The following is a 13878-nucleotide window of genomic DNA, read 5'->3' on the forward strand; positions in this document are numbered from 1 at the left end:
GTGGACTTAACCTATTTGTTTTAAAATATAATCTGTAGTCACTGATGTCTCAGGCTGATTTAGTAATACATTTTTTAAACATAAAAAAAACTGTGGTGTTTGGGTAAAGTCTATATGTTTTTATATATTTGTTGTTTTTTATTATTATTGAATAAAATCAATGTTTATTCAATTTTAATTACCACTAAAGATAACGCGTGTTTTACAATTAGGTATATTATGTAATACACTAAAACAACTCTATCTACCCGGAATTTATACTGAAGTATGAAAAATAGGCCAAAAATTGCATTTTTGATAAGTATTCTGCGAATTTTTTATACTGCTCTCATTGATAATTGTTGAGATACAAACTATTTTAAGATTATGTTGTGTAACCGACTATGTAAAAACTAACAGAGTTATGGCTGCCGAACGAATTATTATCATTATATTCGGCTACTTCCAACAAGACGCTCTTGAACTAGAATCGTTCAAGGTGAACCAGTACTACATTGTAGCCGACCACTTTGTTATATGCTTTCTATACACCATCGCACGCAGCTAAGTAGATACCTACCATAATAACTTGCCAGCTAGGTGCCCGTGAATAATGACCGTAGCACCAAATATACCTACTTAAAATGTCAGTATTATTTAACATACTGATTCAGTACTGTCAAATCCCCTTTAGATGAAAGTTGTTACAAACAGCCGTGAATGACTTAATGTGTTCAGCACCGACTACAATATATGTTATGCATAAGTCAATCTGTCTCCTTACTGTCGAGTTATCATCATTACCTACAATACTTTCATTGGTGGTAAAATAAAATGTACTAATAATTTGAGGAATAGTGGAAAATAGTTACAACAGTTAAATGTATGAAAATCGGTTAGTGCTGGTAAGAGATTTCTTAATATGCATTCCCGAAATGCATTTTTTTGCGTTACTTTCGTTGAACGGTAAATGTGAGTGTAAATGAAAACTAAAATATAAAATTCGTTAGAAAAAAAGTTTTGAGAAATAGTGAAAATATAGTTTAAACGGATTAAGATAAAAATAAAGGTCAACCATACAATCACTTAGGTATTTAAAAACCTCTTTGATACGGATCAATAAAAATTGAAGTTCATGAGCCTTAAATAATATAATATATTTGATTAAATAAATAAAAAGTAACAAAAATCGAATAATTAGCAATACACATAGTCGGTCTCAAGTCTCATTTTAATGAACATCGCCCATTCAAATTCTTATCGTTTTCCCGAACATATGGCGCGTTACATAATATTATATTAGTGAAGTTGATAATCCTAACTTACTGTGGCGTATTTATAGGGTAGGGGGGTATGGGGAATAGATCTTCCCTTTGGCCTTTTTAGAACAGTTAGAAAACAGATATACTCAAAAGTAATGTTATAGAGAAATACGGAAAATTTAACTACAAAAAAAAAAAAAGGTCAAGGGGTAGATCTATCCTCCATAACCCTCCATAAATATGCCACAGCTGACATAATATAATATATTAGATTAAATAAATATCAAATTATAAATACACAAATACTGTCACCGTAACAATTTTTTATTACTACACATTGTACAATAAATATCAAATGTATTACAAATTACACATAGTCGGTCTGGGTCTCATTTTAATTCTTCATATTCAAATTCTTATCGTTTTCGCGAACATATGACGCACTGCATAATGTTAAAATTTCTATTCTATACAGTTTAGTGTAAATTATGAACTGTCAATGGTATTATAACTCGAACAGTCGAACGTCGCCAACGTTGCTCAATGTACGGCATATTTCGTTCTAATTCTCATAAATCCGTATGGATATTTGTGCACAATCATTGTGCCTAATCAATGGGCAGCTACATAATAATATTCATGTTTCCATGCATTGACGACGAGGTTTTCGAACTGCGCAAAACGAACAGTTAAAAAAATGCAATAATAACAACGTTTGTGTTTTCATAATATAGTGATTACTAAAAGCGCTTCGAGAGCATTAATTAATGAGAGAGTAATATTATAAAATGCATATGGTACGAATCAGCAAAAAATTAAAAATATAAATATTTTTACAGTTTTCGTCAGTCGTTTATTTTGAACCAATTTTTGAAAATTTGTCTGATACAATTAATACTATGTTACTCAAACATAATAATGTTGGGACATTTAGGTTAAAATATATACACTTACTTGAAAATCCCTTTGTTACGGATCAATAAAAATTGAAGTTGATAACCCTAACATAATATAATATACTAATAATGAATAATTAGCAATAAACATTTAGCAACACACGGTCATTAAAATTCTTGTTTTCCCGAACATATAGCGCGTTATATACGAGTAATATTATATTTTCTATTATATTCAGTATATAATATCATAAAATAATGCAAATTAAGAACTCTCAATGTTATTTTCGTTTAAATTTCATTTAACCGTTGCGTTGGTACTTAATGTACGGCATAGTTCATTCTAATCCCTCATAAATCCGTATAGATATTTGTGCACAATCATTGTGACAAGCCTAAATAATAGTATGAATACACTTGTACATTCGTAGATCTGTGCAATGAAAATTTGTATATAATTATTAAAATTGAAATACATTAAATATAATAGGTTTTTATTTTAACGTAGATAATATAATAAAATATATTTACAATAGGTAGTTTGATTTTTAAATTATTTTAAACTTAAGAGGACCATTGATTAAGTTTTGTCAGTGCTTGTTGTATCTGTTCTTGGTTTTTGTTGTTGGTTTCGGGTATGAAGAACAGTATAATAACAAAACCGACGACCGAGATGACTGTGTAACCTAACCACAGAGCGATCGGCCAATTGTCGACAAAAGGAACGAATGTTTTCATGATAAAAAACGAAAGAGTCCAAGAGTATGATGACAAAATTGACTGTGCAATATTTTCCCGCTCCGATCCCAACAGTTCACTGGTCATGAACCAAGGTATGGGCCCCAGGCCAAGCCTGAAAAATGAAATGTACGTGCATACGATGAATACCGGCATTATTTTCAAGAACGAATTGGCCAGCAATCCTGAAAAATAAAAATAAAACATAATTACATTTTGTGTAAACGTTAAAATAGAGAAAACGCAGAAAGGGTAAAAGCATTGATCAACTGGAAGCCAAGTCTAAAATGTAGACCAAAGAAGCGATGGAGGAATAAACTAAAAGAGGACACGGAGTAACTAGGTATAATTGGGATAAATATATGTATTCATAATAGGAAGGCGTGGGAGGATTTCGAAGGAGCCGTAAAGGATCTTATTGACCGGTAGAGCGAAAGAAGAAGAAGGAACATTAAAACACATTCAAATTAAATGGCTAGACATCTAATAATGAAGTGTTTTCTATAGATTCCTATAGCTATACATTTATATTTATAGCACTAAAACTATTTTAAAACTACTGTACTCAGTAGAGGTGTCATTTCATTTTTTCTATAGAAGATAGTTAAAATCCACCGTTTACCAAAAGTTAGAATACTTTATACTGCTTTGAGCTTTGCAATTGAACAACTGAGAATTGCTAGCAGGTCATTCAAATATAGAAGAAATAATGAAGACAGAATGTGTCTGTTCATCCAAATATCATGTTTAATGTCACAGTAATAACCGACGGCAGTCACATAACACATTATTACCGGATAAGCCAATTGTACAAGATGTAGAGTGCTGAGTGCACTAAGGCAACGCCTTCTTACCTCCACCTAACCAAACCTTTCATTAATTCCTAAAGATTTAACGTTTAAATATATTTTTTTTAATTGTTTAATACGGTCAAAGTTGGGTTTTACCTATTTTCAAGCAATAAAAGTACAAAGTGAGCATTGCAAGACACACGACCACTACTGACGACGAGGCGAGCAGTAATTTCCTCCGACCTACTCTGTCGACCAACAAGATGGAGGCGCCAGAAGCTAGAACTTGGAACGTGCCAGTTATTATAGATGCTGTACTGGGTTCGATACTGGATCCAGATATTTTGAACAATTTCACAATATATTGTATGATGGCTCCGGCTCCAGACAGTCTTTGAATAGTGACAAGAGCGATCGACAGGACGATGGCTTTAGCATAAATTCGTCTGGAATATTCAAATTACATGGTTATTAAATATTAAGATAAACGCTCTTCAAATAAAACAAATTAATTGAACGCTACAAAATTGACAGTTGAAGTGTTCGTCAATGCTCAGTCATGATTTTTTGCCAGAGGTAAGGCACGGTGTGCAACCAGAACATCTTGAACCGTAGTAAGACTTAAAAAAAAAGACATCAGAGGTTGTGCAAATTACTTTGAGTAAAACCCGTTTATATCGGTTGACGCCACACGAGAGGCGTTGTCGATTTCACCTCGAATTTTCGCGTAGGTATCAAACTGCGCCATGACGTCGAAATCTTCACCGTACAGCCACCTGAAAACCGGACGGCCGATTAACACTCAACATTATACATTCGACTGCTGCGAATTTGACATTTACTTCAGAGAAGTTCTGGCCTCTTCGTAGCGGCCCGCGTGGTACAGGTAAGCCGGCGATTCCGGCATGAACGCAAACAGGATGGCGAACACGACGGGTATAAGACTGCAAGTCAACGAAAACATAGACAGCCCGACGACCGCGCTGATCATGTACGAGTACAATATTCCCACACACAACATAAAATCCAAAAACACTCCTCCTCGGCCACGGCAAGCGTCAGAGGCTATCTCTTGATTGTACAAAGGTACGGCCACGGTAATTGCTCCCACTGCCAAACCACACAGGAGTCGGCCGGTGTAAATTATGTTCACCTGCAAATAAGAACACGCCACGTCAATGTCTGTAGTGTGCGGCTTTGTAGGTTTACCGCGTTTGTAATTATTGTTATTTTTTAGCATCGATGCGCAGCTGAGAAGGTATTGTTTTTACAATGATGTGTTTTTATTATTTTTTTTTTTTTTGTGTCTGGACCCACGATATCTCGTAAACCGCTGAACCGATTTCTTCGTGTAGCAACTGCATAGATTAGAAATCGTACCTGGAAGGTACTTAATCGGGCCAAAAATTTTAAAAAGTCACCCCTTCCCCATCAAAATCGAGAAAAACACCTAAAAAATGTACAAATTTTTCAACTTAAAATTACAATGCTCTATAAATTTTTTAAAAATAGTCGAAAATGTTCCACATTTATATGAACTGTTCTTCAAACATAGTACTATCGACAAACATTAAAAAACCAAAAAAATATCATAAATCCTTTCCCTTAGAAGGGATAGAATTTTTTTTCTTTACTTCACTTTTTCAAGCAAAGTTTTAGAGATTTAGATCTGAAAATTAGACCAAAGGTAGATCTAAAATGGAACTATAACATATACAATTTTCTCAAAAATCTGAAGTGAAATTTTTTTTTAAGGAAAAACCCCAAAAATGGGGTAAATTTACACTTTGGCCGTAGTCAGTTTCTAGGTTGCTATGTGCGAGTGAGTCAACAGTCAACAGGTAATGAAAATATTTGTATTATATTGTTAATTACGATATATGGGTAACTATGGCAATACATTTTTATAGACAGACGATCAACCCTTATCGTATCCATCCTGCATAAGACTAAATATTATATTTTAAGTACATTATTGCTGGCCTCACGATATCTTCTAAACCGCTATAACTGGTTTGAACATACTATCCACAGATTCGCATCGAAGCGTTTATTTAAAAGTGATTTTATCACTTTCAGTTATAATCAAATCTGTAGACCTGTGACCTCTCCGTCCCCACTTTGCCTTGACCCCACTGTACTGGCTTTTTTTACTTAAACATTGATAATTGTGTATTTATTTGATATCATTTCTATTTACATTGTCGTCGAACGCCATGATAAGAGCCCATCCGAGTGACATTGGAATGGCGAGCAGTAGAAGAAATTTTTTCCGGCCAATCGACTGCGACATGTAACCGGTCGGTAAAGCTCCAACCAACGATCCTATAACGTAAATCGAAACTACCCACGAAGACTCTGCCTTGGTCAGCATAAATATGGTTTCGCCTACTACCGAAGGATTTGCGGGAGCCGACCATCCGGCGACCACCGTACCCGAAGCGAACGACAGTATGGAAGCTGTTAAAAAAAAAATGATTGAAAATAAAATAAAATACAAGATAATAGTAAGTACTCACCGACAAAACTTGCCAACAGAGGACGGCAGGACGAATCATTTTTGCCACTAAGTTTGCCGTTAGCGAGCAACGGATGTTTTTCGCCGAAAACCATTTGACCGGTCGAGATGAATTTGAAATGCACTAATTACTAAAAGCAGACCCAAATATATCGTTTAAACTCAAAAATCAAGACTAATGGCTAATCACAAGGGTATACGTAAAGGCACGGTGAAGGGATTTTTAAGAGGCCTTATATATTTATTTGGTACCTAAGTAGTGATCACCTCTTAAATATTGTAGGTAACCGTGTTATTTTTACCATTTTTTTTTTTAAGTCACTGATATTAATTAAGTATATGTATATATAAATAAATAATAATTAAACATTGTGTTAATCGAAGCTGTTAAGTATTTAAGAAATTATTGTATTTAATTTTAATTAAGATACGATATTTAAATACAAATTAATTAAACATTTTGTAATTTAAAAATATCGTTATCAGGTATTATCATATTACTATTTTTCCATGATATTATTTTTTCCATTGGATACACAACAAATCTCTCTAGCTCTTTTTAACGATATCGACCCTCGAATCACTCTCTACTGCCAGTCCATTTTTTTATAGGTCTAAGAATGTTTCTAATACACTTACAGTAGTATAAAGCAAGGGCAAAAAATGTCACACAATTGGTAAAAAAAAAAATGAAATTCCGGACTTTAACTAACACTTATTGTTTATCATTCGAGGTTTGACCAAACTATTATTTGTATATCCTAGGTTTTACTAAAATCGAGGTAAAATATACTTACTCACTGAAGTCGGGACAATTATTATTAAGTCTACTGGTAAAATATAAAATACAAGGCCGTTTTCTGGCCTAGTAAACGATATAATGTTATAGTTTAGGATTTTTTTTTACGTTTTATTTATAGGTTAATAATGGACTTGTTGATCGTATATTGTGTTTCGTACATATTTAAATTATATTTACTCACATTTTTTCGGTATCGTATGGCAATATTACACATCCATCGTGACAAAAAAAGTACAACAATTAACGGAAAATGTTTATTTAATGATTACAATGCGTTAGGTATTTAAATAGCGATTATTTTCTTCTTAAATTGTTATCTAGTGTCTTTCGTATGCAGCTGTTGTTGACTGCGGTTCTCCATACCGTACTGAGCCGACCGACTGGCTTCAAGCGTTAGCACGACAAACTGGTACACATAATACCCGTTTTTATTATTATCAAAAACCCGTTTAAAAAACCTGTTCAGCCTTTCCCTCCTGTACATTCTGCCACATTGCACGGTGCCTTTTTCTTATAAATTTAGCCCATAGGTCAGTTTTTTAAGTAACAAAGTCCATCAAAATCACTCGTTGAAATCCTAATGTTATTACAATTTTACCCAGCACGATTAAATTTGAAATGCAGTATGGATTTTACTTAATTTCGTGTCCTACAAAACTCCTCTTAACATACGAGTATGATATTGATGTGTGCCACAAAGAGCGTACAAAATGTATCATTTAAATTATGTTTGAAAACATGCACCGCCAAATGTTAATAAACGTCACTTGACCACTCACCTTCATTGTATTGAATATTATTGCTGTATTTATTAAATTATAAGTAAAAAAATAATGATTTTTTTTGTACTGTTTTGTTACACTTGTACGATTAACGGTTGATTTTGAAATGGGCAAATGCATTTCTCTTTTTAGGAACAATAATATTATATAACTATTATAATAATACATGTATAGTAATCGCGTGGGGTCGTCTGCCCACCATTCTTTATCGACATCATTTACTGTTTACACCACAATTATGTACGATTAATTATTATACCGTATCAGTTCATTTTGGTTTACTTGTTGTAACAGTTTTCAATTTTTTATCAACGATTATTGATAAAATAAAATTAAACAACAACAATCAAATGTACTTTGATGGTGCGTGGCTAGATTGACATTAGAAATAACTAATACTTATACATCAAATATTTTTTATTCATAAATAAAAAACGGTAGGTAACCTTTTGCCCGATTAAGATAGTAAACGCGACCAATCGTTTTGAGATAAAAAAATATAACCGTTTAATCTCATTAACCCTAAGTTTAGGCTTAATTAGATTTTACCGCAATAAAATATAACGTTATACTAATCCGATTAACTAATAAAACCGTCCTTGTTTTGTGCCATTTCAGTGAAGTGCTTTGAATTCGAAGAAACAATATTATAATATTATAAACCAATAAACGGATGTATTATAATAATTCGTGAACAGATAATTGTATAGCTTTCCGAAACGTTGCAATGGAGATAAGCAATTGTAAAAATGACGAACGTATATTATTATTTTTGCAATCAGTTAAGCATCAGTAAACGAAAATACCATACTACCGACAGCCGTGTCTACTTGGTATTTTCGGAAAATCTGGTAAATATTTTGGGTCTTTTATTTTTAACAAAGACTGCGTTTAAATCCAAATGATTTGTTTGTAAAACTCATATTTCGACAAAAGTTAACCGCGCTGGATAAAGTACTCGTCAGTGATCAGTCAATACAAATTATATCAGTTAAAAAAAATGTATCATTGCTTAAAAAAATGCTAGGGGAATACAATATAGAACATTTTGATTTAAATATTTTAACGCAAAAATGTTCATTCGATTATAAATTTTAGTATAATTAGTCTATTTAAATTAAAGGACAACCTCTGTTTATTTTTTAATTGAATAACACAATACATTTCTTGTTGTTAAAATATATAAGCAGGCCTTATTTACGCAAGGACATTATGGGTATTTGTCCAGGACCCATGTGGATCAGGGGCCCACCTACTAGATTTAATCTTTTTAATTTAATTTACAATTAATAATTTTATTAATATTACAATAATAATAGGCTGATTTTTTTCTTTTGTCCAGGGCCTCAAAAATTCTAAATCAGGCTCTGTATATAAGTAACAACTTAACGAATTTAAATAGTATTAAAAAAAATTATCTGCGACCAAAAACAAGTGTTATTTTTGAAACAGTCAAACATGTGTGATAACTGATAACTTGTACATTTGTGTTTTTTTTAAATAATTAAATGTACCTATGTTTTTTTTAAATAAAGAATTTTGGTTATAATTCCTATTTGTAAAAAAATACAGAAAACGCGTTAGGTTTGTAATGGTTCTTTTTAATTAGGTTCCAATTGAAAAAAACAGTTGTTAATAGAAATTAAAATTCGATTACGAGATTTGATTGTCAGACAGCAGTAAAATAGTTTAAAAAGTTGTAAATGCTCGCTGCGTATAGTTTGCTTAAAAAATACTATAAAGTTTTGCCTATACATTACCCCTTAAAAAAAGTAATCGACCTAATAAATTTTTATTTAAATACTGAGAACGGGATAGAAAAAATTATTAAATATTTTGAGTGGACTTTTTTCATTTAGTAAAATAGTATAATATTGTTGACGCAAGTGATGAAATTAAATAATTGGCACGGTTTTTAGTTTACAAGATGATATATTTTACTGCAACAGATTTTTTCAGCGGCCAATAATAGTAATTCAACTATATTATTTTAAGCTGCGGTGTTTAGGCAAGTCAAGGGCATACGTCAGCCTAAACCGACTCCATGTAGTGTTTAACCACACCATTAGTTTATTTTTCGAAAATACTACAAATTATATGTACTTAAGTGTTATTTATCAGTTATGATTTGTACAGTATATCATGTTAGTTAATCGTGTAATACAACGATACAATATTGACAAAAATATACAACGATCCTATATTGACTCAAACCTCCAGGCAGAGATAAAATACTTGGATTTCAAGTAGTTGCAAACAAATTGTATTTACTTGAAAATAATATTAATATCTTGCGGTTGTTGAACTCGACCATATTATTGTCATCGTTGGACGATGTTATAAACAAGGCGTCGTCACTGTTGTATCCGTGGAACCCATTTTCATTTGTTAATAGAATATTATTATGTAATGAAATTTAATGAAAAATAAATTTAAAAACTTACTCCCGTAATATTATACAATATATATTTATGTTATGTGACGCTTAAAGGTGTGTGCTATCTTAAGTCTTACTGATGTCTTCTTTACAGGTAAATACACGTAATGAAAAATAAAAACTAACATAATTTATAAAAAGTCGACCAGTTGAAAAGGTATTTAAAGAATTACATTGTAGTATATTTGACTAGATTGAATCCAAAGTTAAGTCACAAAACAAATCACAGTTTAATTTCCTCTTCATGACTTGAAATTTATTTTTGATACAAGAAAATTACATTTTTAATCTTAGTTTATGAACAAGTCGGATTGAAAAAATAAAATTGATTTACCCTAAGCCGTTAATTAGCATTTCTTTAGTGTAATAATAATATTATTTAGTTTCAAAAATCTACTCTCTTTTATAAAATTGTTATTTGTGTAAGCCTTTTGTCTCTTGTACAACTTAATTACCACAGCTCGTTTGTTTTACGCAGGAAGTATACCAAAGACCGAGGCGCATCGATCGGCCGGTCAAAATAGACAAACAAATTTTGTTCAGACTAGCTGTGTATCTGAGGCCCCGAAGGTACACCAGAGGCGTTAAGTACATTGGACGGATGGATATGTGCTTCACCAATAGGGACGGATCGGGTTTCCTGGCCAATTTGATCAAGTACATACATTCGGTCCAGCCCGACGACGTAGCCAGGTTTCGGGCCGTAAAAATGATCGACAAATGTTACGTTGTCAAACAAGTTCCAAACGACCGTCAAGTTGATACTTGAACATTGTTACCACTCCATTTTTGTATTTAATTTGTTATCGAGTTACAATTGTACAAATTCCCTGAAAACCTTGTTTATTATTGTTTTTTTACACATTTAAAAACCGGGGAATATTGTGTTTTGTCATAAAATATTAATAACGCTATTTTTCTTTTTATATTTATAAAAAATATTTTAATAATTATAGTTATAATAATATAATTAAAATATAATAATCTACATTTGTTTTTGAATACGATAAATTTTTTGTTTCGTGATGATATATATTCTAAAACCTAATAAAATATATTTATTTATAATATATATAAATAAATAATTAATCGGTACTTAACAACATACTATAATATTTATTTACAAACATTAATCTTAACGACAAATCAAATATTACATAGTGTGATAATCCGTCAACAATATAATAGCATAATAATAATAATTGGCTGTTACGTGTAGAACCACGATTGGCAACAAAATTAGGCAGTTTTGCGCCGTTTCGACTTGAGCATAATGTAAACTGTACATAAGACTATTATCGTTGAATTCTACAAAGAGAATAAATAACATGTGCATAATAATCGGTCGTATGCAACAAAATTATTAAAATACTCGAAAAACACACTGTAACAAAATTAAAAATAATTTAAATCTAATAAACAAAGCATCATAGAGCTTGTTTAGTAAGTATTATGGAATTTACATTAGCCCTAAAATATTTTTAAAAAAATGGCCGCTAGTAAAAAACATTAATCAAACGTCAACACATTATTTTCTGGCGATTCTGGTAAACAAATGACAGAAAGTTTTGATTTGTTTTTTATAGCTAAATCCATACAATAATAATAAAAAGCAGATAATAATATATAATAATGGACTGGTCAAAGATGATGAAATATAACAATATAATGCGGTTTGAATTGACATTTTAAGGAAGATAAAAAATAATATATACATACATAGTTACTTATTCTTATGAACTGTACTAAAATAAAGATAATGGGTGTTTTGAGCAATCTAAATGAATGGGAACAGTAATAATATAGTAATATTACACTAAAACTATGGTTTCCATCAGTCAACTGTGCGAGAGACACGACCAATGCATAAAATCACAAGTTAATTTACGTAAAACAAAAATATTATAAGTAAATTTATAATAAAATCATAATGGTACATTATGAAATATATGTATATAAAATAATAATATATATTTGTAAATTCTACACAACATTGAAACACGTTAATTTTTTTGTACTCCACAAACAGAGTTGTAGAGCAAGCATTAGTATAAATATGGGACAACTAAAAAAAAAATATTCTATGATAACGAGGTTAAAAAAGGGAAATTTAATTTTTCAATTTCTAAAAACTATTATAAAAACGGTTTATAATATTTATAAAAGTATAACGATAAAATATATATTATATTTCGGCATCAAGTTTCTCGTTAACACATAGAAACTTTTGATTTGATTATTGTCATTAGTCTTGAGATTCTACTGCAAATGTTATCCGTAAAACAAAATGGAAAATTTGAGCGGAATTCATTAAAAAAAAACTGCATTATAAGTAGGTAAAGTTTCTTTGTGTAAAAAATTTGTCCGTTTCAGCTATAGATACCGAATATATAGCATTATAATGGCGTAATGCCAAGCACCCTTCGATATTAAAATAAAAAACTGTATATTCACTTAGAAACGGAAATAAAAATCACATTGCTATTTAAAAAAATAAAATATTTACGATATTAAATATTTGTTGTAGAATTAAAATAATCAAACGCCGATAGATTATAAAACCGTTTCTTGTACTCTTAGTGTTCAACCGGCCATGGAATGCAAAAATATAATTATTGTAGAAACGGTGTGGCGAGTAAGTGAACGTAATAATATTAAAATCTTATAAAAAAAAAATATAATTATATATTTATTTATAAATTTTTATCACGTAAAAATTTCGGTTAAACACGTCATTTGATTTGAAAAAAAAAAGTATAAAACAAAAAAATAAAATAAAAATAAATTAGTTTTTAAAACAAATAAATATGTTTCTCCCCCCCTTCTATATTGTATAATGTTTTTGTTTACCTCTAGTCTTGTTCAAAAATCGAGGGTAAATTTTTGTATTCAATTTCGAAACCACCCCAAGTCGATATGATTTTTTACAATATTATAAACCGTGTCCGTGTTTAAACGATTGCAGCGTGCTTGCTGGTCAGCGACTCCATCTGTTGCGAACGGTGGGTGTTTCGGTTCTTCGGCTTCCTCTTGCCGTTCAGCTCGTTTTGGATTTCCTGCAGGGTCTTGTTTTTCGTTTCCGGCACCAAGAACCACACAAACAGCGTGCCCAGCACGCAGAAACCGGCGAAAATCCAAAACGTGATGCCGTGGTCGAACCAGTCCAACAGGTTCTGGTACGCCTTGACCACGACGAACTCCAGCAGCGACGCTATCACGCACACTATGCCCAGGGCTAGGCCCTTGACGTCGGGACTGAACAGCTCTCCCATCATCACGCCGGGAATGGGACCGAAACCCAGCGAGAACGTGCTGATGTACACGCCCAGACTGACCAGCGGTATCAGCGTGAACGCCGACACGTCCACGTCGTGTTCCTGCAGCCAGAAGAAGTAGCCCAGGCAGCCCAAACACACGGCCATCACAGAGTCGGATATCAGCAACAGGATACGGCGACCGGCCTTGTCTACCAACAGCGCCGATGCGAACGTGAACTTGACCTGCAATCAAAAAATAGCACGACTATCGTTAACAACGGGTCAGCTATAAGGAGATCCTCAATTGGGCTTCTGCCAAACCGAGAATCCTAAATTGAAGCACTTGCGGCGGTTATTAGGGCTCTAGAAGAGTGTTGAGAGCTGACTTGAAAACCAACTTAGAGTGGCAAACGAGT

The 13878-nt window shown here is 32.2% G+C and overlaps 2 protein-coding genes across 6 annotated transcripts in view; both read right to left on the bottom strand.

Annotated features, from left to right (window-relative positions):
• Window positions 1-2610: 2610 nt before the first annotated feature.
• On the bottom strand, window positions 2611-7368 carry LOC126843254 (facilitated trehalose transporter Tret1-like). Its single transcript, XM_050580649.1, has 7 exons — window positions 7168-7368; window positions 6186-6315; window positions 5867-6126; window positions 4509-4819; window positions 4323-4442; window positions 3823-4112; window positions 2611-3060 (listed from the first exon to the last, which is right to left on the bottom strand). The coding sequence occupies exons 2-7, from the start codon at window positions 6277-6279 to the stop codon at window positions 2702-2704; spliced, it is 1434 nt and encodes a 477-aa protein (XP_050436606.1). The 5' UTR covers window positions 6280-6315; window positions 7168-7368; the 3' UTR covers window positions 2611-2701.
• Window positions 7369-11301: 3933 nt separating this feature from the next.
• The window catches only part of LOC126843249 (facilitated trehalose transporter Tret1-2 homolog), a 65751-nt gene continuing 63174 nt past the window's right edge, over window positions 11302-13878 (bottom strand). For all 5 annotated transcript variants that reach the window (XM_050580640.1, XM_050580642.1, XM_050580639.1 and 2 more), the window contains exon 6: window positions 11302-13705. In XM_050580640.1, the coding sequence (XP_050436597.1) occupies window positions 13157-13705 (549 nt within the window). In that variant the 3' untranslated portion in view covers window positions 11302-13156. The remainder of the gene's footprint in view (window positions 13706-13878) is intronic.

This window comes from Adelges cooleyi, unplaced genomic scaffold (genome assembly GCF_023614345.1).
Source record: "Adelges cooleyi isolate 19-005CV unplaced genomic scaffold, UGA_ACOO_1.1 ACOO_flye_CR_arks_rails_tigmint_CR_PRNA_574, whole genome shotgun sequence".
Lineage (NCBI taxonomy): Eukaryota > Metazoa > Arthropoda > Insecta > Hemiptera > Adelgidae > Adelges > Adelges cooleyi.

Coding starts and splice junctions, on each gene's coding strand:
- LOC126843254 (XM_050580649.1), bottom strand. CDS start 6,279: ATGGTTTTCGGCGAAAAACATCCGTTGCTCGCTAACGGCAAACTTAGT. Junction 6,127..6,185: donor TCTGTTGGCAAGTTTTGTCG/GTGAGTACTTAC, acceptor TTTTTTTAACAG/CTTCCATACTGTCGTTCGCT. Junction 4,443..4,508: donor GAGGCCAGAACTTCTCTGAA/GTAAATGTCAAA, acceptor TCCGGTTTTCAG/GTGGCTGTACGGTGAAGATT.